Source organism: Lethenteron reissneri, chromosome 7, assembly GCF_015708825.2.
Source record: "Lethenteron reissneri isolate LAM-NWPU_2019-01 chromosome 7, ASM1570882v1, whole genome shotgun sequence".
NCBI classification, from domain to species: domain Eukaryota; kingdom Metazoa; phylum Chordata; class Hyperoartia; order Petromyzontiformes; family Petromyzontidae; genus Lethenteron; species Lethenteron reissneri.
The window spans coordinates 10,444,417-10,471,534 of NC_083785.1; the positions used below are offsets into that span (position 1 = coordinate 10,444,417).

The 27,118-nt window shown below is 46.6% G+C and overlaps 1 protein-coding gene across 3 annotated transcripts in view; it reads left to right on the forward strand.

The window, feature by feature from the left end:
• LOC133357508 (calcitonin gene-related peptide type 1 receptor-like) overlaps positions 1-27,118 on the forward strand; it is a 151,093-nt gene that overhangs the window by 82,028 nt on the left and 41,947 nt on the right. For all 3 annotated transcript variants that reach the window (XM_061575476.1, XM_061575484.1, XM_061575493.1), the window contains exons 4-7: positions 6,009-6,119; positions 15,418-15,530; positions 21,877-21,968; positions 25,936-26,062. In XM_061575476.1, coding sequence (XP_061431460.1) covers positions 6,009-6,119; positions 15,418-15,530; positions 21,877-21,968; positions 25,936-26,062 — 443 coding nt within the window. The remainder of the gene's footprint in view (positions 1-6,008; positions 6,120-15,417; positions 15,531-21,876; positions 21,969-25,935; positions 26,063-27,118) is intronic.

A 27,118-nucleotide genomic window follows, 5' to 3' on the forward strand; every position in this document is an offset into this window, starting at 1 on the left:
TTATCTTATTATTTATTCAGAGCCGGAGGTACATTTGGGGTATGCTTTTTTTTGTACGTCCGCGTTAACAACCTGCCACGTGTTAACACATCATCGCGAAACTTACTTTCGGGAGAAAAAAAATTGCAGTCACGCCACCTTGGGCTCAGTGAGGTGGATTCCACAACATCAGAAAAAAATGCATCTGCAATCGATTTAGACGTATTCTGGGAGGTATTACTTATTTATTTGCTTGCTTTCCTGCAGTAACTAATTTATATGCAAAATACACTTTGAAACGTTCATTCGGTAGCAGAGCTTCCATCTCTTGCCTCTCACTGAGTCATTCTAAATTCCCCTTCAATTAGACAATTCAGAATCAGAATCTCTATCCTGGAGAAATCTTATGATCTATGACGCTCTTTTTTTCTCACATATGTCCAGTAGGGGGCACGGGGATTAGACAGTTAGGACAGACAAGAACCGATACAAACAAAAAGCAGCGATAGGAATGCAAAGTACAAGATATTTCATGCACGGTATCGTGGAAAAAATAATAGATGGGAAGTTGGAATGGGTTGGGATGCTTGTGTAGGATGGAAGAAAGAGAGGGGTAGCTTGCAGAGACGGTCATTGGACTGGCACCCAGAGATCAGTTACCAACAAAAAGAAGAAGACCTAAAGCCATTGATTTTTTTTGGGGCTCAGCCATCGAACAAAGACGGTCACTGCATCGCGTGGCGCTTTCAGATGCACTTCTGCGGCCGTCTGGAACGCTCTTCCTTCCGATATTAGGAGGCCACTGGGAGCTATGCACTTTTATACCGGTAGGAACCTCCTGGTTACACCAGCCCACAGGGGATTATTGTGTCCGTCCGTCGTGCATGGAGGGGCTGGGTGGGGAGGTAGGGGCTGGGTGGGGAGGGGGTGGGTGGGGAGGGGCTGGGTGGGGAGGGTGGGGCTGGGTGGGAGGGGTGGGGCTGGGTGGGGAGGGGCTGGTCACCCCGTGGTGCCCTTATAAAACTCAACGTTTAACCTACTCACGCCGGCTTGTGCCGGCCCTCACAGTAGGGCATATTTGCGGAATACACCACGCCGCCGTTGACCCTGGCCATTGACCGAGCAACCCAACGTTCCTACCAGCTCCCTCCGCAGGAATGTGTTATTATCTAGATTGAAAACTCATTTCTTGAGAACTGCTTTTGTTTTTAGTGTGTCGTCCTTTCCCCGTATCTCTGATTAGCACGGTTGGTTACGTACAATGCTAAATAAGTTTAACATACATACAGTATATACAGAGTGGTGCCATGGTATCAGTGGCATTGACTCTGATGACCTTTTGACCTTTATTGTTCGACTTGTCTCCCTTGATAAATATTAGCGGTTGAACGATGCATTGATTTCGTTGATCAATATTGATTCTTAAGCTCACGATAAACGCATCGGAAACCTCCCGTGTAAGAATCGATGTTTGTTGATTCGTATGTGTGGGTAATAATAGGCATGGCTACGGCATATGTCAGTAACTTTTAGTGCAATTCACAGCTGAGGGTGAGGGGATGTAGCGGCGTGGGGGTGGGGGAAATCGATAAAATCACGCGCGGCATTAGTTGAAAATAAGAAAGATAAAAAAAGTGCCTCGATCTTGACGCGACTTCACGAGCGTCGTTCAAACTCGGGCAATCCGCGACCTCCGTGACGGAATCGCGACCGTACTAATGGGGTTCGTATGCTTATACTCTTAATTCTTTCGGTAAAGTCACGTAGGTAAAAAATGAAATTAAAATTAATAAAAATAAAAGAAAAAAATGTAATCACGTTTCAGAGGCAAAACGTCGTGATTAAATTTTTATTTATTTAAATTTCATTTTTTACCTACGTGACTTTACCGAAAGAACTAAGAGTATGAATCTTTGCAGTCACGAAAGCTTCAAATTTAAAATTCGTATGCTTAACCCTCCCAGCCATTACAATTGTTGTTGTTCTTGTTGTTAAAATCAAACCCAATCGTCAGTGACTGGCATCAGGGGCAAATCATCGAATCGCGAGTGCTTTGGCACGAGTCGCCCGCACCGATTAATGCCGCAACGTTTCGGTTACGTCATTGAGCATGTGTGCACTTTGAGGCCATTGGAGGGGGATTGGGGTTGAGGCGCTATTACTTTCTTTCCATTTCCTTGGAAGCCTCAAAATTGTTTCCACGAACCCCCTATCAGCGCACAGAAGGGATGACTGCTACCACCTGGGGCGAGGCTTTGTTTAAATCGTCACAAGAGAGAACATTGACGGTCCATTTGTTAGTCAGCTGCCGGATGAAGACCTCCCCCCGCGCGGCGTTGTTGGACTATACTTCACAGTCGCCGCGCAGCGTGCGGGGTTGGTGATTGGAGGTCTGCCCAACAACGTTGGGTCCTGACGTCGCTCACCGCTGATTTTAGCCGTGGCCCCGGGGGGGTGGGGGGGGGGGGATCGAATGGACTGTTTTTCGTGGCGGCATCTGATTCCGGGACGTTTGGCCGATGTATTTTTATTTTGTTGTTGTTGAGTATTTTTCCACGTGGGCAGGAAGCAACAGGGTCGAACGAAAACCCACGCGCGTGCTGGGATGACACTCAAACCCCCCGCAAATGTAAAGGTAGCGTTGCTACAAAACATACTTGCTGCACTGCCTTCTTCTTTACAGGCACCAACAACAACACTGCTCCCGAGTTGGTCGCCATCCAGCCTCCTAGTTTGCAGGATTAGTTAATCATATTCATTATGACCAGCAGGAATTGATTATCTACTCATCCTACCAGTAGTTTGAATTGTCTCCATTAAAGGCCACAGTTTGATTCAGTGTTAAATTCCCATCAGACACGTTTTTACTTTCTCACTTGGACTGTTTCGTGCTGTTGTTGTCTATCACATTTCTGTTCACTCCATTAGCCTAAACGCTTCATGAGCGATATAATTCACGTTTAAAAAAAATTCACTGGACTTGGTCACGAATCGACTTTTTCTGCACAAGCGCGTTCCAGTGTCTGTTTAATGAGCACGAGAACGGGCCGTTCGTGAGTGGGAAGCCCAGCGTACCAGGGTTTCTTCCAACGTTTTTTTTCTAACTGAAGTTTTTATGCAACAACTCACTCACGGGCCCCCCGCGCCGTTCCATGCTGGAGGAGCTCCGTCGCGAAAGAAGGCGACCGCGGAGACGCAACTTGAGCCGTCTACCGGAAAGAATTGGGGGGGGGGGGGGGTTGAGAATTAAAGGGACGGATCGAAGGGGGCTATGGGTCCCCTGTCCCAACAGGTGGGGGCTGTTAAAACAGGTGGTGAGGTGGTGGCATTTTGTCCATGAAGCCATCCAGATATACAAACATAGACATAACTTCAACCGAGATGATGGATTAAAATTGAGCAATCATTGTAAGGATGTAATTAACCAAATTAAACTTTAGCTGCTGTGCAGTTTACTACGAGACAGTCAGTTTAGATTTAATTTTCATAAACATATCCATTTTCCAAGTCTGTTAACCCCAGCTTCACACACTACCATCACCATTACCACACACTGTTTTTGGTCTTTTTAGCTTGTCCGTCTCCAATTCACCCCATCGGCAGCGTAACAAAAGCCTGCGTAATCCTAGCTTGCTTATCTACTTCCACCATCTGCATCACAAAGCTTCAGTGACTATATAATTCCTCGTCACAGCCATCTCTGAGACATACCTAAGCGGCTGTGCTTTCGACTACGATGTCCCCACCTGAAGAAGGACGCTTGTGTTGCGCCCGAAACGTCGTGATTTAATTCAGTTGTTTTCATTTATTAAAATGTTTTACCTACGTGACTTTACCGAAAAAAACAGAGTATGACGTTAAATTCTAGATTTGAAGCTTTCGTGACTGCAAGGATTCATATTCTTAGGTTTTTTCGGTAAAGTCACGTCGGTAATAAATTAAAATTAATAAAAGTAAAATAAAATAAAACTCACGACGTTTCGATTGCAACACAAGCAATCATCATCAGGTATAAATGAAATAGCAACAAAAAATTCTAACCAAAAAAACTATAGACAGACATATAAGCAGACAGATATCACCAAGATACATAGAGAGAGAGAGTAACACACAGGTACAGAGAGGGGTGATCGTCTCTGTGGAGTGGCCTTAAATAGACAGAGGGGGCGGGGGCAGAGAGATGGAGGGGTTAGATAAAAAATTTAACATGTCACTGAGTGCGGAAAACGCGTAAAAAATCAACATGTCACTGAGTGCGGAAAACGCGTAAAAAATCAACATGTCACTGAGTGTGGAAAACGCGTAAAAAATCAACATGTCAATGAGTGCGGAAAACGCGTAAAAAATCAACATGTCAATGAGTGCGGAAAACGCGTAGTAAAGTAAGCAAGTTTGAACGCTCGGCAGAACGAGTTGAACGACGCCGCGGACTTCCAGCCTTTCACCTCGTTTCTATGCGTTCTGCTCCGCTTCTGTCACCCGCTGGTGTTCGCGAGGAGACGGCTGCCCGCCGGCTCGTGTTAATGCCGTGACGCGGGGGGATTTTAGTGCTGGATGCAGCGGTCGCAGATGCGAATGTGATTTTGTACTTTGATCCTGAAACCTGTGTATCGATAGCTCAATGGCTCAGTTGTTTAACACATGTGTACCTGGGTTGCTCTCTCTATGTATCTTGGTGATATCTGTCTGCTTATATGTCTGTCTATAGTTTTCTGGTTATATTCTATGTCGCTATTTCATTATACCTGATGATGATTGCTTGTGTTGCAATCGAAACGTCGTATGCTATTATTTAATTTATTATTTTATTTTTATACGTGACTTTACCGAAAAAACCAAAGAATAATTCCTGCAGTCACGAAAGCTCCAAAATCAAGACATGTAGGAGGGTTTCTGCGACCAATATTGTTCATGATACAGGTTCGCGTAAATTATATACGCGCGATCGAACCCAAACCCCCCCCCCCCCCCCTCGTATTATGTAGTTCTATGCTCGCGTTCCATTTTATTGTGGGACCACTTTGTGTTATTGTCTTGGTGCGGTCTGCGGCCGTTTTGTTGTTGTTGCTGCCTTGCCCGATCTTGATCAATCGGACTTATATAATTAATGTATTTATCATGTATTTCTATTTATATCTATGGGACCTTTTTTGCCAGTATCAAAGTATGAAAAATGATAATAGGGTTTTACCCTTTACTGGCAATAAAACAGGAGGTGTTACGGTTTCCAGACACCAAACGGATACCTTTGACAAGGAATCAAGTCTACACTAACCACATGTCATTGTGGTGAACATGCAAACTAAGCATGCTCTGATAATGTATGCATTAAATTTCGATTTAAAGTTTTCGTGACTGCAGGGATTCATCTGCTTGGTTCTTTCGGTAAAGTCACGTAGAAAGGAAATAATAAAAGAATAAAAATAAAACAATAAAATAAAAATTCTCTCGACGTTTCGGCCACAACGCAAGCAGCCGTCCTCAGGTTAAAAACAGGTCTGTCGGAAAGTCTTTCCGACAGACCTGTTCTTCGTCTGAAGACGCTGTCTTTCCGACAGACTTGTTCTTCACCTGAGGACGGCTGCTTGCGTTGTGGCCAAAACGCCGTGAGAATTGTTTTATTATGTTGAATTTTTTTTTATTTTATTATTTCCTTTCTACGTGACTTTACCGAAATAACCAAGAAAATGTATGCATTGTATTTTAAGCTGAAGAAGGCTGTCTCGTGTAGGCCAATCAGTTTCAAAGACAATGCATATATTAGCAGCATGTTCACCACAGGTACGTGTGTGCTCTTTGCAAGACGTGATTCCTTGAAAAAGGTATTTGTTTGGTGTTCATTTCTATTTAGCGACTTGATTACCATTTTCTCTGCTTTGCACTCCTATCGAGTTTGATGTCGTAAACTTGCTGACCCTCCCATACTGGACGTCTGTGTAAAAGAGCTTCATAGCTCATCGGATTCCTCTAGCAGTCTGATTCTGACGCTGATGGCTTGTGTATGTGTGTATCTGTGTGTGCATGCTTAGGACCTTACTGTAACCGCACGTGGGATGGCTGGCGCTGCTGGGACGACACGCTAGCAGGCACCGAGGTCTCCCAGAAATGTCCCGACTATTTCGAAGACTTTGACCCGTCTGGTAAGACGCACAGACCCACTCATTCATTTATTTATGTCTTTGTATGTGTTTTAGTGGTAGTGTAACGGTTAGCGCGTTGCGCTATGAACCCGGCGACCAGAGTTTGACTCCCGCTCACGCCCAACGCCGGTGAAGATTATTTAAACCGGTCCTGGGCCTCCCCTAGGTCGACTCTGCCTCAAATAAGTACCTGGTGCGGTGTGTAAAAACATCGCCAATAGAGAGACAAAGGCAGCCGGGCGTGGTGCTGGCCACCCACCCCCTCGTGTGCTGTGCCGGCCTTCGTAGGTGCTCGCTAACAGCACTTGCCCTAACAATCTGTTAAAGGCTATTTGGGGAATATTTGTGTGTGTGTATGTGTGTGACATCTGGACAGGTGCTTCTCTGTTTCGAGCACTTGACTCACAGTCGGAAAGGTCGTGAGTTCAAATTTCGGACGAGGGTCAACTCAGCTCGTCATCGCTGCTCGTTCTACTTTTGTCATGTCCACCGTTCTTTACTTTGAGATCCATTGACTCGCAGGCCGTAGACTTCACATAGATAGCCATATGCCTTAATTCTAGATTTGAAGCTTTCGTGACTGCAAGGATTCATACTCTTTGGTTTTTTCGGTAAAGTCACGTAGGTGAAACAATCAATAAAATAAACGAAATGAAAACAACTAAAGCCATATGCCTACATATATTTAAATAGATACCTATAGATGCAAATCGATAGGTAGACCCATAGAGTGATCCACGATACACATAGCAAAAAAAATTGTGTTTAGTTTGTGGTCTTTTCTCCATAACCTCCGATTAGCACGGATGGCCGCGTACGGTGCGAAAGAAGTTCAACATAAATACAACACACTCTTAGTTTTTTTTCAGGTAAAGTCACGTAGGTTAGACAAGAAAACAAATCAATTAAATCACGACGTTTCAAGTGACTTGATACAGTAATTTTGCCGTGACGGTTCCACCTGAAGACGGAGGCTTGTGTTGCCTCCGAAACGTCGTGATTTAATTTATTTGTTTTCTTGTTTTCTTTTTTAACCTACGTGTCTTTACCGAAAAAAAACAAAGAGTATGGATCCTTGCAGTCACGAAAGCTTCAAATCTAGAATAAATACAACACACCGTTCAAATTCTAGATTTGAAGCTTTCGTGACTGCAATGATTCATATTCTTAGGTTGTTTCGGTAAAGTCACGTAGGTAAAATTTTAATTAATAAAAATAAAATAAAAATCACGACGTTTCGGAGGCAACACAAGCTTCTGTCTTCAGGTGGATACCGTCACAGCCACGACAGCTGTATCAAGTAAATGAGAGATTGCAGGAGCTACCACTCCGTTTATATAATGGTTGGAGAAGGTGGTGGGGCAAGGGCCGCATACTTATTATTAATATGGTAAGGTGAGGCTTAAGACTAAACATCCCCTTTTTGCATGCGGTTGGCGGCACGGATTTCCTTTCTCCCCGTACCCCTCCTCTGTACCTCTTCTCAAGCCACGTCCACTGGTCCTCATCCTCGTCTCCTGGATTTAATTGCTCACTGCACCACTGGTAGGCTGAAGTGGGTACACGACGAGTAGACGCAGCCACCACAGCGAGAGGTGTACGGAACGTGGTGCGATGCCTGCTTGGACATTCACAGGGTTGCTCGCTCAGGCAGACCCGCCTCAAATGAGGACCTGCCCGTCGCGTTCCACTGCATCCTCCCGCATCCTCCCGTTCTCCCCCTTGGCTTCCCCCCTCCCCCTTCTCGTCATTCTGCCCTGCACCGGTGGCATCTCCCATAGCTCTGCTCCTCTGTGGGTCTCTGTGTGAGTCTGTGGGTCTCTCTGTGAGTCTGTGGTTGTTTCTTTGAGTCTGTGGGTCTCTATGTGAGGCTTTGGGTCTCTGTGCGAGTTCTTGGATTTTTGTGTGAGTCAGTGGGTCTTTGTGTGAGTCTGTGGGTCTCTCTGTGAGTCTGTGGGTCTTTCTTTGAGTCTGTGGGTCTCTGTGTGAGTCTGTGGGTCTCTATGTGAGTCTTTGTTTGAGCATGTGGGTCTCTATGTGAGTCTTTGGGTTTTTCTTTGAGTCTGTGGGTCTCTGTGTGAGTCTGTACGTCTCTATGTGAGGCTTTGGGTCTCTGTGCGAGTTTTTGGATTTTTGTGTGAGTCAGTGGGTCTTTGTGTGAGTCTGTGGGTCTCTCTTTGAGTCTGTGGGTCTCTGTGCGAGTCTGTGGATCGCTATCTGAGTCTGTGGGTCTTTATGTGAGTCTTTGTTTGAGCATGTGGGTCTCTATGTGAGTCTTTGGGTCTTTCTTTGAGTCTGTCGGTCTCTGTGTGAGTCTGTGCGTCTCTATGTGAGGCTTTGGGTTTCTGTGCGAGTTTTTGGATTTTTGTGTGAGTCAGTGGGTCTTTGTGTGAGTCTGTGGGTCTCTATGTGAGTCTGTGGGTCTTTCTTTGAGTCTGTGGGTCTCTGTGCGAGTCTGTGGGTATCTATGTGAGTCTGGGTCTCTGTGAGTCTGTGCGTCTCTATGTGAGGCTTTGGGTCTCTGTGCGAGTCTTTGGATTTTTGTGTGAGTCAGTGGGTTCTTTGTGTGAGTCTGTGGGTCTCTATTTGATGCTTTTGGTCTCTATATGAGCCTGTGGGTCTCTATGTGAGTCTTTGTTTGAGCCTATGGGTCTCTATGTGAGTATGTGGGTATCTATGTGAGTCTGGGTCTCTGTGAGTCTGTGCGTCTCTATGTGAGGCTTTGGGTCTCTGTGCGAGTCTTTGATTTTTGTGTGAGTTGGTGGGTCTCTCTGTAAGTCTGTGGGCCTCTATTTGAGGCTTTGGGTCTCTATGTGAGCCAGTGGGTTTCTATGTGGGTCTGTGGGTATCTATGCGAGTCTGGGTCTCTGTGAGTCTGTGGGTCTATATGTGAGGCTTTGGGTCTCTGTGCGAGTTTTTGGATTTTTGCGTGAGTCAGTGGGTCTCTATTTGAGGCTTTTGGTCTCTATGTCAGCCTGTGGGTCTCTATGTGAGTCTTTGTTTGAGCCTATGCGTCTCTATGTGAGTATGTGGGTATCTATGTGAGTCTGGGTCTCTGTGAGTCTGTGCGTCTCTATGTGAGGCTTTTGATTTTTGTGTGAGTCGGTGGGTCTCTGTGTAAGTCTGTGGGTCTTTATGTGAGTCTTTGTTTGAGCATGTGGGTATCTATGTGAGTCTTTGGGTCTTTCTTTGAGTCTGTCGGTCTCTGTGTGAGTCTGTGCGTCTCTATGTGAGGCTTTGGGTTTCTGTGCGAGTTTTTGGATTTTTGTGTGAGTCAGTGGGTCTTTGTGTGAGTCTGTGGGTCTCTATGTGAGTCTGTGGGTCTTTCTTTGAGTCTGTGGGTCTCTGTGCGAGTCTGTGGGTATCTATGTGAGTCTGGGTCTCTGTGAGTCTGTGCGTCTCTATGTGAGGCTTTGGGTCTCTGTGCGAGTCTTTGGATTTTTGTGTGAGTCAGTGGGTTCTTTGTGTGAGTCTGTGGGTCTCTATTTGATTCTTTTGGTCTCTATATGAGCCTGTGGGTCTCTATGTGAGTCTTTGTTTGAGCCTATGGGTCTCTATGTGAGTATGTGGGTATCTATGTGAGTCTGGGTCTCTGTGAGTCTGTGCGTCTCTATGTGAGGCTTTGGGTCTCTGTGCGAGTCTTTGATTTTTGTGTGAGTTGGTGGGTCTCTTTTTAAGTCTGTGGGCCTCTATTTGAGGCTTTGGGTCTCTATGTGAGCCAGTGGGTTTCTATGTGGGTCTGTGGGTATCTATGCGAGTCTGGGTCTCTGTGAGTCTGTGGGTCTATATGTGAGGCTTTGGGTCTCTGTGCGAGTTTTTGGATTTTTGCGTGAGTCAGTGGGTCTCTATTTGAGGCTTTTGGTCTCTATGTCAGCCTGTGGGTCTCTATGTGAGTCTTTGTTTGAGCCTATGCGTCTCTATGTGAGTAGGTGGGTATCTATGTGAGTCTGGGTCTCTGTGAGTCTGTGCGTCTCTATGTGAGGCTTTTGATTTTTGTGTGAGTCGGTGGGTCTCTGTGTAAGTCTGTGGGTCTCTATTTGAGGCTTTGGGTCTCTATGTGAGCCTGTGGGTTTCTATGTGAGCCTGTGGGTATCTATGCGAGTCTACGGGTCATTCTCAATAACCCCCTCTCAATGCATCTTCTTTGTCTCTTCTCAACACGTGTCCAAACCCGTGTCGCCTCCGTCACCTACTCGAGAATATCAGCAACCCCAGCTTGAGGCCTCTAAACTTCTTCATTCCGCCTCCGTTCCTTTGCAGATATTCCCAAGAGTCTCCCTTTTGCAGGAGGGCTTTGTTTGCAATTTTGCACTGCAAATCGTGACGTGCGTGGCTTTCGAGCGCCCGCACGCAAGGGAAGCCGAGGTGTAAATGAAATCACCTTCTCTCGAGCCGTGCTTCCCCCCCACCCCCCGCCCCCACCGTGTGCATGCATGCTCTGCTTGCTGAGTGGGAGCCATTCCAGCGGGAGGAGGCGACTCGCCCCTCCGAGTGTGTGTACACTTTTTCCAGAGCTGTCGTTTTTCGCCCCAGGCTGGGCGTTTTCTACGAAATTCGTGGACAAATGACGATGGCCAAAGCGTCCGGAACGTCTCGTGGCCGGGAGTAGCTGCGAGAACACACTGGAACCTCATTTGCCAGTAAATACTCTGATGGTGCATTGTCTTTGAGTTGTGCGCCTTTTGGCGTCATCTGGTCCAACCCATGTGAGACTAGGCTCTAAGGAAAGCTGTCTCGGGTGTGGACCAATCAACTTCAAGGACAGTACATACATTATCAGAGTTATGTCTTTTGTTTTTATTATGACTGCAGGTATTGTGGTCTATACAAACATGACTCCTTGTAAAAAGGTGTCAGTTTTGTTGCCAGATAGAAGGGTAAAAAACCAATTATCATATTTTTACTGGCCAATGAGGTTCCCATAGTGTAGATGCTTGCCCCGAGCTCTCATACTCTGATGGTGCATTGTCTTTGAGTTGTGCGCCTTTTGGCGTCATCTGGTCCAACCCACGTGAGACTAGGCTCTAAGGAAAGCTGTCTCGGGTGTGGACCAATCAACTTCAAGGACAGTGCACATTATCAGAGTTGTGTTTTTTTTGTTTGCATTATGGCTGCAGGTATTGTGGTCTATGCAAACATGACTCCTTGTAAAAAGGTGTCAGTTTTGTTGCCAGATAGAAGGGTAAAAAAACAATTATCAGTAGCTGCGAGGTTTTCGGGGGTTTTGCGCCGTGAACTTGCGATTTGCTTCAGGTTCGTGTTTAATTAGAGTTAGGGGAAATTAAGCGGCGGGGGTTGCCTGTGTGTGTGTGTGCGAGAAAGATGAGCAGGAGTGCACCGTCAACACGAGTGACAATTATTTGAAACGGTCCTTGGTCTCCTCTAGGTTGACTCAGCCTCAAATAAGTACCTGGTGCCATGTGCAAACATCGCCACCGGGGAGACAAAGGCTGCCGGGGCTTGATGCTCGCCACCCACCTCCTCGTGTGCCCGTTCACTTGCCACGACAGTCTGTTAAGGCTACACGGAGGGGGGGGCTTTGTCTTTGTCTTCTGAAAGAGAGAGAGAGAGAGCACTCGAATGGTCGTTCGATACAAAGGACGCAATGATCGTAACGTGAGAGACAACAACCTGTTCGGCCTACCTGCTCCGGCGAATAAATGCCCGTCGCACTCAGCATAATGAGGCTCTCGCAGTTTCCCAGATGGTGGATCATTACATCGTAGGATTGTGAGAAATGGCATCATCCAGCAGTGGATTCCTCATGGATTAATGATGATGATGAATAATTAGTAGCCATAATAATAATAATTTAGTGCATTCAGTATTCTCATCATTCACTTACACGGACGCATATAGTTGCTATGTGGTTTTACCTAATTAAGTAAATGTGTAGGTCTGAAACGCCAGCTGTGAAGCGGACGGCGTGTAGTATTTACGGTGATTACACCCGCAGTGTTAACCAGAGCGACCGCTGGGCATGAGCCCTGAATCTCAGCAACAAACACTTCCGTCATTGATTAATGAAAGGGTGAAGTGTCGAATTTTGCAGCTTCTCAGTCGTGGTTTACGCATTTAAAAACAACAACAACAACAACCCGAATGCGCTCGTGTTAATACCTGTTCGACCTGTCTCCTGAATCAAAAAAACCCCCCATCAGATACATCCGTAGCCCCCAAATCCTGTTCATCGCAAACCGCGAGTTGCGCCATGGGCCACTGCAGCACAGCAGGGGGAAAACTGGGGCTACAAAAGCGCAAACGGAGCTTGTCGTATTTTTTTACGTTTCGTCCGCTGTATTTTTTTTTGGGGGGGGGGGGGGGAATTGCTCGTCCCGGGGGGTTAAACGCTCAGCGACGGTAATCTGAGCCGGGCACGGCCCCCCCCCCCCCCCGCGGGCATCTTTGAACTCAATCGATGAAATCCCAGAATGCATCCCGGGGCACCACCGTGCCAGCTATCAAAGTCCTGGCACCAGTTGTAGGGGTAAGGGGGGTGGTGGTGGGGGAATAAAACGCTGGCAGCGTGTTAACGCGCGTTTCCCTGCAGCGCGCTTAAAGAAATATGCGTACGATAGCGCGAGGCTGTCAGCAGGCGCGCTGGGGTCTGTTGTTTCACGGCCATTGGGGGATTTGCACATTTACAGGAAACCGACCGCGCTCCGGTTTTTTCACGACCGAGCGTGAAGTTTAGCTACAATGCGAGTGGCGTTGGCGGCGTGCCTCGACCGACGTCAAGCTTCTGGGAAACCCGCCTCGCGGTTTACATCATCTTCTTGGTTCTTTCGGTAAAGTCACGTGGAAAGGAAATAATAAAATAAAATAAAAAAAACATGATAAAATAGAATTCTCACGACGTTTCGGCCACAACGCAAGCAGCCGTCCTCGGGTGAAGAACAGATCTGTCGGAAAGACACAGACCTGTTCTTCATTCAGACGCTGTCTTTCCGATAGATCTGTTCTTCACCTGAGGACGGCTGCTTGCGTTGTGGCCGAAACGTCGTGAGAATTGTATTTTATCATGTTTAATTTTTAATATTTTATTATTTCCCTTCTACGTGACTTTACCGAAAGAACCAAGAAGATGAATTCGTGCAGTCACGAAAGCTTTAAATCGAGGTTTACATCATGTTAACGTGCCTGCCGGGGTTGGTGGGCACGTTGCGGAGGGGGTTAACACGAGATGAAAACTACGATGCGTATCTCGCTCCCCTTCCCCGCCACGTTCCACAAGGCAAGAGACCTTCGCCTTCTCTATCCCACGCTGCGATTGAATGATGCTTTAACATCACCACCGCCATCATCATCAACCATGGCCAGTCCACTGCTGGATGAGGGACTACCCCCAAAGCCGCCGCCACCACCACCTCTCACGGTCGTACGACGCGATGACGCTCTGCACTTTTTTCCTCTTCCACGCAGACTCCGAGAACGCAGAGCCTCGAACGCGAGCGAGTCGATAACCGTACACTCTTATCAGTCACGGATTAGATATTGAAATAATTGCAGGCACCTTCTTCCTACATTTGAAATCTTTTACGTCGTGGGATTTTAGTCTTCTAAGCCATTGCCATTTATTTTCATTTCTTGTGTTTCCTGACACAAAGCTTGGCTTGTTTCCATGGTCTCTTATTTATTTTTCCTTGTTTATTTTCGCTCTTTCTCTCTCTCTCTCTGCACGGCTTGCATTGGCCCTTTATTGTGCTGCCAGATCTCCTTTTTGAAGTGGAACAAGTCTTTGCGGATCGCCACCTGGGTTAAATGAAGCAAACGACTGAAAATATAGACGGTTTTTATTACTTTTTTCTTGAAGCGAACTCAAAAAATGTCTTCACAACATTCTCTTTGGAAGTGTCTTCCTGTAAATGGGCTTGCTTTGTCAATTATTAGCACGAAGTTAGATTGTATATTTTCCGTGCCCCTTTATTTCGAACGTTCAGAAACTCACAGTGGGTATTTTTTTCCCCCCCGGTTAATTTCCCGTCGTGGCAACAATTTCTTATTTGACGTTGAGCAAGCATCGACGCTTTCTGTGCAAGAAGCTTTGTAAAAAAAAAGGAAAAGATCAGCGATGATGATGATGACATTGGCCAGAATGTCGACGATTATTATTCTATCATCATTGTCGTTATTGCTCAATTTACTTTCTTAAGGACTGCACTCTCGTGTGTAAAGGTTAAAATACAATGAACAACATTTTGAAAATCTCAAGTATGATTCTGAGATGTGTTCCTTGGAGTGGGAAAAGCAGGTGTAATGAGAGGTCACATTAAGACATGTGGTGGCAAAATTGCACGAGCGCGTGACATCACCAGGGTTTCGAAGATTATCGGACACAGGCGATATACAATATGGGGGAGAGAGAGACATCTACGTTTGTTGAGTCTATATGATTTTGTAGCACGGGCGAGAGTCTCCGTTTAACCATTCGCCCAGCTCTTTTAACAAAGGGATATAGATCTGTGGTGCGTGAGAGCAGCAGCAGCAGCAACAACGAGAGGCAAAGAAACATCGATATTGCAGACGAGTACCGTAGGGTCCTTAAGGGGATATTGTACAACTAACGAACGAGGTATTTGATGTTGATGCAGAGCGACCTGCTGACATTTCACAGTCACGTGGTCCAGCCACATAACCGTGTCTGCGTAAATATATAATGAAAATAATAGGCACCAGAAACAAAGTTAGGTGCAAGTAAGCTCTGTGTATTGGTTTAACAAGGAAATCAAGAGGAGGGAGCGAAGGGAAGGAAACCATGGTTACCGAGAGGTAGTGTTTGTTGTTCGCTCTTAAAGTCGTTAGTGATGTCTCCTTTTACCGTAACTTAGTTGTTATCATCATGAACCCTTGCTCAGTGTAATCGCCCTGAGCTCCTTAATTAGTGAGGGTGCCGAGAAAGAAAGAAATATACAACAGCAGTCATTGAACGTTAGGAAACAGGAGTTTAAGGATGTTGGCCTACGCTGTGTGATTATTATACTCAACAATACTCAGAGAATAATTATGCACAACAATAATATAATATAATCAAGCTTCTCAAATTCAATGTCTCCAGGGCACTGTGTTAAAATAAGCAATTTCCAGTTCCTGAAAAAAAAGGTTTCCTGTTTTTAGTGTTAAAAATAAAACACGCATTTTTCGTTTTGCTTCTTTTGTGTAGAACAAAAAAAAATATCTCGCACAAATGCGATGCACTTCTCAAAAAAACGTGGCAATTTTTTGTTTGTCACTTCGTGCGTGCACAAAAAGTTGCAAATGATTCTGATTTTTTTTTTCTTCTCCCTTCCTTCCCATCCAGAAAAAGTCACCAAGATTTGCAACAAGGACGGAAACTGGTTCCGCCACCCGGAGAGCAACCGCACGTGGTCCAACTACACGCTGTGCAATGCGCACACACACGACATGCTGAAGGTACGCACGTGACACGCTGAAGGTACACACACGACATGCTGAAGGTACACACGTGACACGCTGAAGGTGCACACACGTGACACGCTGAAGGTGCACACACGAAATGCTGAAGGTACACACACGACATGCTGAAGGTACACACACGACATGCTGAAGGTACGCACGTGACACGCTGAAGGTACACACACGACATGCTGAAGGTACACACGTGACACGCTGAAGGTACACACACGATACGAATGAAGGTACACACGTGACATGCTGAAGGTACACACACGACACGCTGAAGGTACACACACACAACACGCTGAAGGTACACACGTGACATGCTGAAGGTACACACACGACACGCTGAAGGTACACACACGACACGTTGAAGGTACACACGTGACATGCTGAAGGTACACACACGACATGCTGAAGGTACACACACACAACACGCTGAAGGTACACACACGACACGCTGAAGGTACACACGTGACATGCTGAAGGTACACACACGACATGCTGAAGGTACACACGTGACACACTGAAGGTACACACACGACATGCTGAAGGTACACACACGAAATGCTGAAGGTACACACGTGACACGCTGAAGGTACACACACGACACGCTGAAGGTACACACACGACACGCTGAAGGTACACACACGACATGCTGAAGGTATACACGTGACACACTGAAGGTACACACGTGACACACTGAAGGTACACACACGACACGCTGAAGGTACACACACGACACGCTGAAGGTACACACACACAACACGCTGAAGGTACACACGTGACATGCTGAAGGTAGACACACGACACGCTGAAGGTACGCACACGAAATGCTGAAGGTACACACGTGACACGCTGAAGGTACACACACGACACGCTGAAGGTACACACACGACACGCTGAAGGTACACACACGACATGCTGAAGGTATACACGTGACACACTGAAGGTACACACGTGACACGCTGAAGGTACACACACGACACGCTGAAGGTACACACACGACACGCTGAAGGTACACACACACAACACGCTGAAGGTACACACGTGACATGCTGAAGGTAGACACACGACACGCTGAAGGTACGCACGTGACACGCTGAAGGTACACACACGACATGCTGAAGGTACGCACGTGACACGCTGAAGGTACCCACGTGACACGCTGAAGGTACACACACGACATGCTGAAGGTACACACACGAAATGCTGAAGGTACACACGTGACACGCTGAAGGTACACACGTGACACGCTGAAGGTACACACGTGACACGCTGAAGGTACACACATGACACGCTGAAGGTACACACACGACATGCTGAAGGTACACACACGAAATGCTGAAGGTACACACGTGACACGCTGAAGGTACACACGTGACACGCTGAAGGTACACACACGACATGCTGAAGGTACACACGTGACACACTGAATGTGCACACGTGACACGCTGAAGGTACACACGCGACACGTTGAAGGTACGCACACAACACTTTGACGGTGGCGAGGGGGGTCGTTGGGTCACCGCGCAAATTTTTGTGAAACTCTCGTTGCCATGGGCGTCGAGCTCAAGCCCCGTCTGCTGATTTGCCAGGAGAAGGTGGTATAGCAAAGTGCGGACTCATCTCCATCTGTATGGGGATAGAGCGTTGCCCCCTCCCCCCCCACTCACCCTCTTAATGCATGTGGATTTTCTCCGTATGCTCCAGTCCCCCACCACTTGTACAGACACTCATCGCAAGTTGGCGGAAACACATTCTAAAATAAAAGCCCCTCGTGGATAAATAAATCATTCTTTAGGGGCTGGATCCTGTGGACCGTAGATTTTTAGCGATTCCCCAAGAGGTGGTTGAATCGCAATGCAGCAGCACACGATGGTTAAATCTCGCAAGGTAATTTGGTCGTCAAAAGCCATACCATCACTACGTGTCTTCTTGGTTCTTTCAGTAAAGTCGGAAAGACAGCGTCTTTCGACAGACCTATTCTTCACATGAAGACGGCTGCTTGCGTTGTGGCCGAAACGTCGTGATAATTATTTAATAATGTTTAATTTTTATTATTTTATTATTTCCCTTCTACGTGACTTTACCGAAAGAACCAAGAAGATGAATCCCTGCTGTCACGAAAGCTTTAAATCGAAATCACTACGTGTATCACTCCCAGTTTATGTGCCAACATTAAAATAGATGCGTTCATTTTCACTTTAATGTAGCCTTGCGAGTCTAACATCGCATTTTTCTTTTCTAAAAATGCTGGAGCCGAAATCAGCCAAGGGTGAGCAACAGTGGAGAGTTTATCATGGGGTATAGTTGATGGTAAAACAATCAAGGGAAGGCATGGCATTTTCCAAAGAGGGGGAGGGGGAGGGACCCACAAAACCATAACAGCTTCGAGCCCCCCATCAAACTTATTCCGGCTCTGGTGTCCGGCCGGCAGTACGTCTATTCGAATGGAAAATGTTGTTCCTCCAAATTTGATTCCTTGTTGACCTCGTCTCAAAGTGCGCGGTAATTTTGCTCCGCGTTGCATAGTGACCAGGCTAGCAGAGTGCACATTACATTTTAGGCACATTTTTTCCTCTCCCCTTATTTTATTCCAATTTTTGCTGTCGGCATCATCTAACAAAGGTGTGCGCAATTTTTTCCGTCTGGAACTCTGCAGCCAGCCAGTGCATCCATTACCCATGTGTCAGGGAACAGCCCCTGGAAGAATGACATCAGAGAACTACCCTTCATAAATCAGCTCGATAGACTTCTTCCTTTACCCACACTTGTGGCATACGATTTTTTAAAATGCCCTGCAACGATTGCTTTTTTTACACACAAAAAACTGACGTCAATCTGGGAGTCTCAGAGCTATAGAATCGGGCAAATTTAAATGACAGCCTGAATTGAATGCGGCGCGGGGTTTAGTTGTGCAGTCATTGGTGATCGGGCTGAGATGATCAACTCTCCACACCACTGGAGGACACAGTTTAATCACGGGTGGCTCCCCATCCCTAATTAAATCAAACCCAAGATCTCAGTGCTTTAACCTCTGAGCCACCAAATCACCATCTCCCCCACTGTATATTGTTTCCTGATTCAGTTACATTTGGGAACTGGGCAAACACACGCGAATTACAAATGTCCCAGATTTGAGGTCCACTTCAAGAGTAAACATGCACGCACAATTCTAGATTTGAAGCTTTCGTGACTGCAAGGATTCATATTCTTAGGTTTTTTTCGGTAAAGTCACGTAGGTAAAAATGTAAATTAATAAAAGTAAAATAAAAATATAAATCACGACGTTTCGGAGGCAGACGGAAGCTTGTGTTGCCTCCGAAACGTCGTGATTTTATTTTTATTCTACTTTTATTAATTTGAATTGTTACCTACGTGACTTTACCGAAAAAACCTAAGAATATGCACGCACAAGGTGAATCCTGCACAACAAAAGGCACATTTGTGACCCTGAGATCACTCATCCTGACACTGCCTTGCAAGTCATGTCACAATCCCACCTAACTGCACGTATCGCACAAACAGTCTTGATTCGAGACCACCTTCTCAAAGGTCAAGACGTCATCGTGGCCAATGCCACCCGACCCTTACAGATCCCGCAGCTGCTGCACAGTGGGCACTTGATCCTTGACCTCCAAGCTCTGCCCTCCCTGTATCCCACCATCTGGTCTTAGGTCTTGGGTCGTCAGACTCGTGGAGACCAATTATAAAGTCTGTCTCGGTCCTTCTCCATCCTGCACACGTCCCGCACTTCCGATCAGCCACGGTTGGCTACGTACGGTGCGAAAGAAGTTCAATATACAGTACATACGTACACACTTGTCCCAGCCGGTGCAACCTCTTTTTGTTTTACCTACCATAGTGTCCTCTGGATTTCTGCATTGTGTGTACCCTTCTCGCAACAACATTCTTAGCAATCCATCAGACACCGTTGCTCAGATGCAGGCGACTTCTTTCCCCTGTCGCTTATAAACTTTAGTTGACAACAGCAAAAAAAGTATAATTATCGCCTTTACATTTCAGACATCGACAGCGCATGAGGTTTTTTTTGTCCCTTTTTCACGGAGAGCGATTGGAGGAGTTTCTGCTCTTTGCTCGTTTTCTAGCCTCGGACGAAGCCTTTTGCAGGCTGCAAGTGCGAAAACGAAGTGGGCCGTCTGGTTGCATCGACTCCGGGGAAATTAATGGGGGCAATTTCCCGCTGATTAATTGCAATTAAAGCTTAATTTTCCTTTTTAACAAATTGCCTCGTAAAGGAGGGGAACACACACACGTAAAACCATTGCGCGACCCGCTTCACTGCAGTTCCTGATGAACTGAGCGATGTATAATTTATGTGAACAATTTATATAACTGAACAATTTTTATGCGGCATCCTGCCGTTGAGTATAAGCACGTGATGTAAGATAACCACTTCAATTGCCTCCTCTCCGACCACACAGTGAGGATGAAATTCTTAAAATATTGTGTTTTTGAAAACTAAATTGATAGTTTTTTGTTTAATATCTGACAGACCCGTTGTCAACACTTTCGACATGCACCAACATTAAATAAAATATGACTCGTACTCTAGTCCACCCCACAGTTTGCTAATTTCACTCATTCTTTATTTCCAGCAGATACACAGAGCATTGCGTTGCAAACGCTGAGATCCTGGGTTCTGAAATCTGTGCAGCCACCAGCAAGCCAGCACCATACTTGACTGCCTTTGTCTTTCCAATGCTAATGTTTAAATATACATCAAGTACTGCACTCATCTTCTTGGTTCTTTCGGTAAAGTCACGTAGAAGGGAAATAAAAAAATAATAGAAATAAAACATAATAAAATACAATTTTAAAAACACAATTGTATTGTATTTTATTATGTTTTATTTTTATTATTGTATTCTATTTGATAATGTTTTATTTTTATTATTTAATGATTTCCCTTCTACGTGATTTTACCGAAAGAACCAAGAAGATGAATCCCTGCAGTCACGAAAGCTTTAAATCGTACTGTACGCATTTAAGACTAAGTTGACCTAGGCAAAGCCCAGGATAAGTACGGACGGCAATTGCCTAAAATGCGTTAGCTGTGGTTGAGAATGAAAGTTGCATAACCAAGTTTGTAGCGCGGGTTTGTAGGTGCAGTGTGCAAGCCACTGCACAACCACTCCCCCACTAGTACATACGAAAGACAAAGGTTCCCCTGTTTAGCCTAATTACGGCAATTTCCTTGCGCCTTTGAAGGCCAGCATGTTGCACGAGGGGGTGGCATAGCTAGCACCATTTTACCAGGTAAAGACCGCTGAACTATTTTCTCTTTTTCAGAAACGATCTGGCTACCACAATTAATAGCGCCACAAATTAGCTTCTCGTGGAAATATATAGCAGCCAAAAATACTCTAAACGCACATTGATTGTAAATGTGGAGGGGAAAACTGGAGGACCCGGAGAAAAATCCACGCGACCACGGGGAGACCAAATATGCAGGCGTCAGGGTTGAGATCGTCCCCACGACCTCCTGTATCCCAGGCGAGGCAGTTAACATCTGGCCACCGCGACGCCCCGTGGCGCACTCGTTTAAGGCTGTCGACCTTTGGGAAAAGGCCCAGGACAGGTTCAGATATCGCTCGCCGCTGATGTTAGTTAGCCATGGACCAGACTCGAGTGAAGGTTATTGGGTTCGTAGCGCAGCGCGCTAACCACTGCCCTACCGTACGCACGCACGCACGCTCGCTCGCTCGCACACGAGTGCTTAGAAATGCACCCTCTGAGTCACCCTCGTGGCGTTGTTACTGCAGGCAGCCTGCTCAGAGAGCAAGTCATTCCCTAAACCACTGCTCGCTGCCGAGCGTGTTGCTATGGAGGAGGCTCGGAGTGACGAGGAGTGCTGAGAGAAGATGCTTGTGCAGCAGCAGCAGCTCATTGTCCGCTTGCTAATTCCACTCATTATTCGTTTCCAGCAAGGCGATTGAGAATAAGGGGTTGGGGGGGGTCTGGTGAAGAAAAACAGCTCCACAACACCATCCCCGCGCCAAACCCCCGCAAAAACACAATCGTTACTCGCGTGTGCGTTGATGGCTCGGACTGAGGCTGCGCGCGCGTGTGATTGTGTGCAAACATCTGAGGCTGCGATGTCCGAAGGTGAGCGGCGTCAGAGGTCGCCGTGTCTCAAAGATATCAAAGGCAACTTCGCTCGTGTTTCGATGTCCGCGTGCCGTGCGTGCGTCGCGCCGTGACGCAGTAAGCCCGGCGGTGCTGCCACGACCGCCTCGCTAAGTGCGCGCCCGGCGCTAATTGACGGTTCGGTGGTGCGGGGAGCGCAACGGGCGTTGTCTCGTTTTTGTTTTTGCAGATGGCCATGAACCTCTATTACCTCGCCGTGATCGGACACACGCTCTCCATTGTTTCGTTGTCGACGTCGCTCTTCATTTTCTTTTATTTTAGGTGAGTGGGGCTCCTCGTTGGTGGCGTTGTCGCCGTTGTTGTTGTTGTCTTTAATAACAAAAAAACACATCTCGCCGTGCACGGTAGTGGGGTATCAGGTTCCCCAACCGCGCACACTACTTGAAATCCACACACTCGCATTGTTATTATTGTACCTTCTCATGCGCAAATTCTGAAGAAGAAAAAAAGTTGTTGTTAGCCAAAGGAATCCCCCCCCCCACCGCCCCTCCTCAAATATGTTTAGGTTTGTTTCATATAATACAGTCACAAAAAATTCTAACGACGTTCATTACAAGCGGTCCACTGAGCCTCATCCCACCAGCCACCGCGAATGCTTTGCCTCAGAGCTCTGCCTTGCCCAATTATTGCACCGTAGCAGTCGCCCCATTGTCCACCAGCGCCGAATCGACGACCGCTCCTCCGCGCGAGAGAGGTGGTGGATTGCGCGCGGCAAAAAACTAAGTTTTTGTTCCGACGCTCTGCTGTCACCGCGGCCGAAAACGTGCCGAGAAATAATAGCGGTCGAGCGCTGAGGACACGATGGTGGACGAGGTGTGGGCACCCCCCCCCCCCCCCCAATGTCGCCAGCGCCCGCACCTGCGTACACAGGAAGTTGCGAGCTTGTGCACAGGACGCAGATTGACGCGCGATCTGGATTATCTTGAATCGGGAGTGTAAACAAAGGCTTGGAACTCGTGCGTCACGAAAACAACGGCGCGTTTAGGAAAGCGGAAATTGTTTTTTGGAGCAGATGTTGCCGTTGTTATAATGCGCGATTGAGAGAGAACGGTGGTGGATTGGGCAGGGCTTTGTCCAGCATAGGGTTAACCATGACCGTTATTGATGGTGATGATTATGAGTTTGATTGCGTTTATCACGCCTGTACTACGTTTGTTTCCCGTGTTATAAGCGGAATAGCAAGCAAAACATCGTTCAATGAATGAACGTTTTAATAGGTACATGTTATTTTCTACCGCGTGTCCGTGGGTGAAAAGCGTGGCCACGCCATGTCGGCCATCGAGGCCGTTTGACCATCACCTCACCACCTGGTGAAGTTAGGTGGCCGGGATTGTTTCAAATTTCACTCGACACTGACGTTAGCCGTGGCCAAGAATAAAACTCAGGCCATGGGGTCCATAGCCCGGTGCACTCACCTCTCACTGCGTCACCTGCTCGATTGACATTTGGATACATTTAAAGAGAGTATGACGATGATGGTGATGATAATGCTGATGATTACTGCACACGTAACAGCGGCTGAGATATCTATTTATAACTTGCCTAACATCCAGCCAGCAACCATCCTCACGCAATGTTCGCAGTTGTTGACAGTTTATTTTTCAAGAAGACTTACACACCAGCGTCATCTCTTCCACAGACCCGAACCCGAACATACATCATCTCAGTCAGCCCGAGGTCTATCAAAACTTGTGTTATATTGTATAAAGTTGAGCACATTGCCACCAGGTCTCGGCTACAAATCAATTCCTGCAAACCCGAACACAGTTTCCAATTGCAGGGACTGTCCGTGTCATGTCTGGGTCAAACCTGGACATGTGGCAACCCTAGTTAATGTGTGTGCAATCATGTGCATGCACACAGACAAAGATCCCCCCCGGATAGTCCTTAACAGGCTCTTCGGAAAACTGCTGTTAGTGAGTAGCACATATGAAGGCCAACACAGCATACGATATGGGTTGGTGGACAGCACCATACCCGGCCACATGTATCTCCCCTTGTCCTGATGTTTACACACCGTACCAGGTACTCGTAAACCCGTGTATATGCGCACACACGTGCTTTCTTAATACCGAACACGGCAACAACAGTGTTATTTGGGCGGAAATGTGCTCGAGTATGATGCATCCAGCAGTAAATAGAAAAGGCCAATTCGCGTTAAAACCTGCCTGCGCATCAAATATTACACATCAGCGCCACCATGCATACAGTGATCAGTGCTGTGTTTTCCTTTGACCCTTTTGAACTCGGAAGCCAGCAGCGTCATCTTGCTCGTAAATAACAATAGAGAGAACGCACTCGAGCAGTCTAATGCAAGTCAGATGTGCCTTCGTGCTATAAAGGAAGGCAACAAAAGCCATTTATTGACGCAGAACATTCGCTCCGGCATGGCTGCTCGGGATTGATACGTTCGCTCGGATGCGCGCCGCTCTTCGGCAATCGACAGTGGCCCACGTGGTGCATCATGCCGTCCGCTGTCGGGCGGCACCACTGGGCACAAGCGAGCCAAGCAAAAGCTTAGAGGCCAAAGAAGCTCAAAAGGGATGAAAAAAAAACAACCCCCCCGATTTTTCGATTTAAAACTTTCGTAACTGCAGGGATTCATCTTCTTGGTTCTTTTGGTAAAGTCACGTAGAAGGGAAGTAATGAAATAATAAAAATATAACATAATAAAACAATTCTCACGACGTTTCGGCCACAACGCAAGCAGCAAATCTAGCTGTGACGGTCCCACCTGATGACGGAGACTTGTGTTGCCTCCGAAACGTCGTGATTTTTTATTATTTTATTTCCATTATTACTTTTATACATTTTAATTTCATTTTTTACCTACGTGACTTTACCGAAATAACTAAGAGTAAGAGAATTAAAGCCAATTCATCTCTCGTGTGCACTGTTTGAATTATTATCTGTGTCTGTATGCTCTGATCTAAATCTATCTGCGTCCCCCCATGTCTATGTACATCTCCTTTCACTGCATCTCTGTCTCATCGGTATCGCAGTTTGCTCGTCTCACTACATCACTTATACCTTGTTCATACCCCTTCTGTCACCTCACTCGGAGTTTATAAATTGAAAGCAGAGGTTGCTGGGATCGGCAATATAATTGAAGTTTCGGACCCTCCTAATAGTCTAGCACAGGGGTCGGAAACCTTAACGCCTAGCACGGATAATAGTTGGGACAAAAAAGAAAATGTCTCGCCCAACGTCTCCACATGTGCCGCTGGACCAGAGGTGATGGGCGGAGCTTGGTGACATCATTGGTGTCGTCTTGGGCCTCGTTATACTGGGTGTGGCTTGTATGTTGAGGGGGGGGAGGAGGGTGTTTTTTTCAAGGTGGCTGCCACTTTTAAAGGCGTCCGTGTAAATATCCACACAAAAAGAATCGATTGCAATGCTTGGTCGAATAAGCCACTTTATCATTTCCGGCACTCTGTTTAGTTTGTTGTCCTTCACCCACACCTAATTCACATGCTCTCAATTGCTTTTGATTTATACGTGGCATGCATTGCGTTTATCATGGGATTCAGCGTTCGACGTCGCACCTCTCGTCAGTACGCGGGCTGCCCCCCCCTCTCCCCTCCCCCCCGGAGAAGCTAACAATTCAATTCCGTTATGCTTACCCCGAGCTCTCAATACTCTGATAGTGCGCTGTTTTTGAGTTGTACGCCTTTTGGCGTCATCTGGTCCAACACCAGTGGAGACTAGGCTCTAAGAAAAGCCGTCTCGGGTGTGGACCAATCAACATCAAGGACAGTGCATATCATTATCAGAGTTGTCTCTTTTTAGTTGCATTTTGACTGCTTGTGTTGTGGTTATTGCAAACATGATTCCTTGTATAAAGATGTCAGTTTTGGTGCCAGATAAAAGGGTAAAAACCTATTACTATATCTTGATTCAATTCCACAACGCACAATGAGCTCTCTTGGCAAGTAATGATGCGTTGAATCCATTTGTACCCTTGTGATACTTCGATTTATGCCTCTTATAGACCGATTATTAATGCAAATTATGCGACAAATTATGCTACATTTGTGCTTGACGTGGTGGGAGGGGGGGGGCTGGGTGGGTGAATAAAGCTGCACGGTTGAGACAGAATTTCTTTGAGAAGGTCCAAATAAGAATTGCTCCCCAGAATTCATTGGATCGGTGGCGGGTGAATCATTACATGCCGAGTGCTTACACACGTGCGTGTGTTGTGTGTGGGTGTGGATTTGTGTGTCTCCAGGAGCCTGAGCTGCCAAAGGATAACGCTCCACAAAAACCTCTTCAGCTCCTACATCCTCAACTCCGTCATCACCATCATCTCGCTCACCGTGGTGGCTAACAACAGGCAGCTCGTAGCCAGCAACCCTGTAAGATGCCTTTTGGGTCCTTTCCTTGTGCACGGGGTCTTAAACCTATGGGTATAGGCCAGGGTTCTTCACTCATTTTCAGATGGAGGAAACTTTCGCCGATAAGACATCATCAGTGTGAGGGCCGCCACACATTTGAAACCATTGGGGGTTTGACAGCAGCACAATGATGATGGTGGCGGGGGGGTGTTTTCACCATTTGTGTATTGTCAGGGGCCCCATTAAAGGCCATCAGGGGCCGCCAATGGGGCCCACAGGGCCTTGCAATGAAGAACACTGGTATAGACCACAATCTCTTTTCCACTGTATAACTGGGCCGTGCCGTGTCAGACCCGGCCACGGCTAAGCAGGCGCCGAGTTGTTTTTCCACTGTCAAAGCCACGCACGACGTGTTGGAGACGCCAGTCGTTAGCCCCGCCCCTGGCCCTGCTTGGCTCCCCAGCCTGATTTAGATGTCCTGTGAGGCCAGTGTAGCACGGTTTTGTTCAGGCTTGGCACAGCAAGTAGCCAGTAGAAAAGCTGCCTGTACCATGGCGACCCCACGCTCGCTCGTCTCGGGTGTGCCAATGGAAAAGGGGCATTGTTTTTTTTTGGATGCTGTCCAACAAAGGTTGAGAACACTAATGTTGTTTTATCTCTTTCGATAAGGGGGGAGCATGACAATTATCTTAAAGATGATCCAATTAGAACGAACCTGTGGTATAAAGTTGTGTCGCCATTACAGACTTACACCATTAAAAAGTGGCCACATCGATCCAAGGGATTTCCCAGAACTTGGAGACACTAATCAGAGCTAAGAGGTTTTAATTTCAACATGCAAAAGAAACATCTTGCCCTGAGTGCTATCCCTTGAGCTTCTGTACTGCAAACTAAATGAATTTGTAGACGAACGCACGGTGGAATGAATTTGGCTGCCATAACATTGAAATAAATAATAAAAACGCGCGCTCCCAAAACCGCACACCACGCAGAGAGTAACGCTGACTTGTCTTTAGCCTGCTATTTCAAGGGCACTTCATGGATCTATGATCTCTATAGATAGCTGAAAAATAGCCT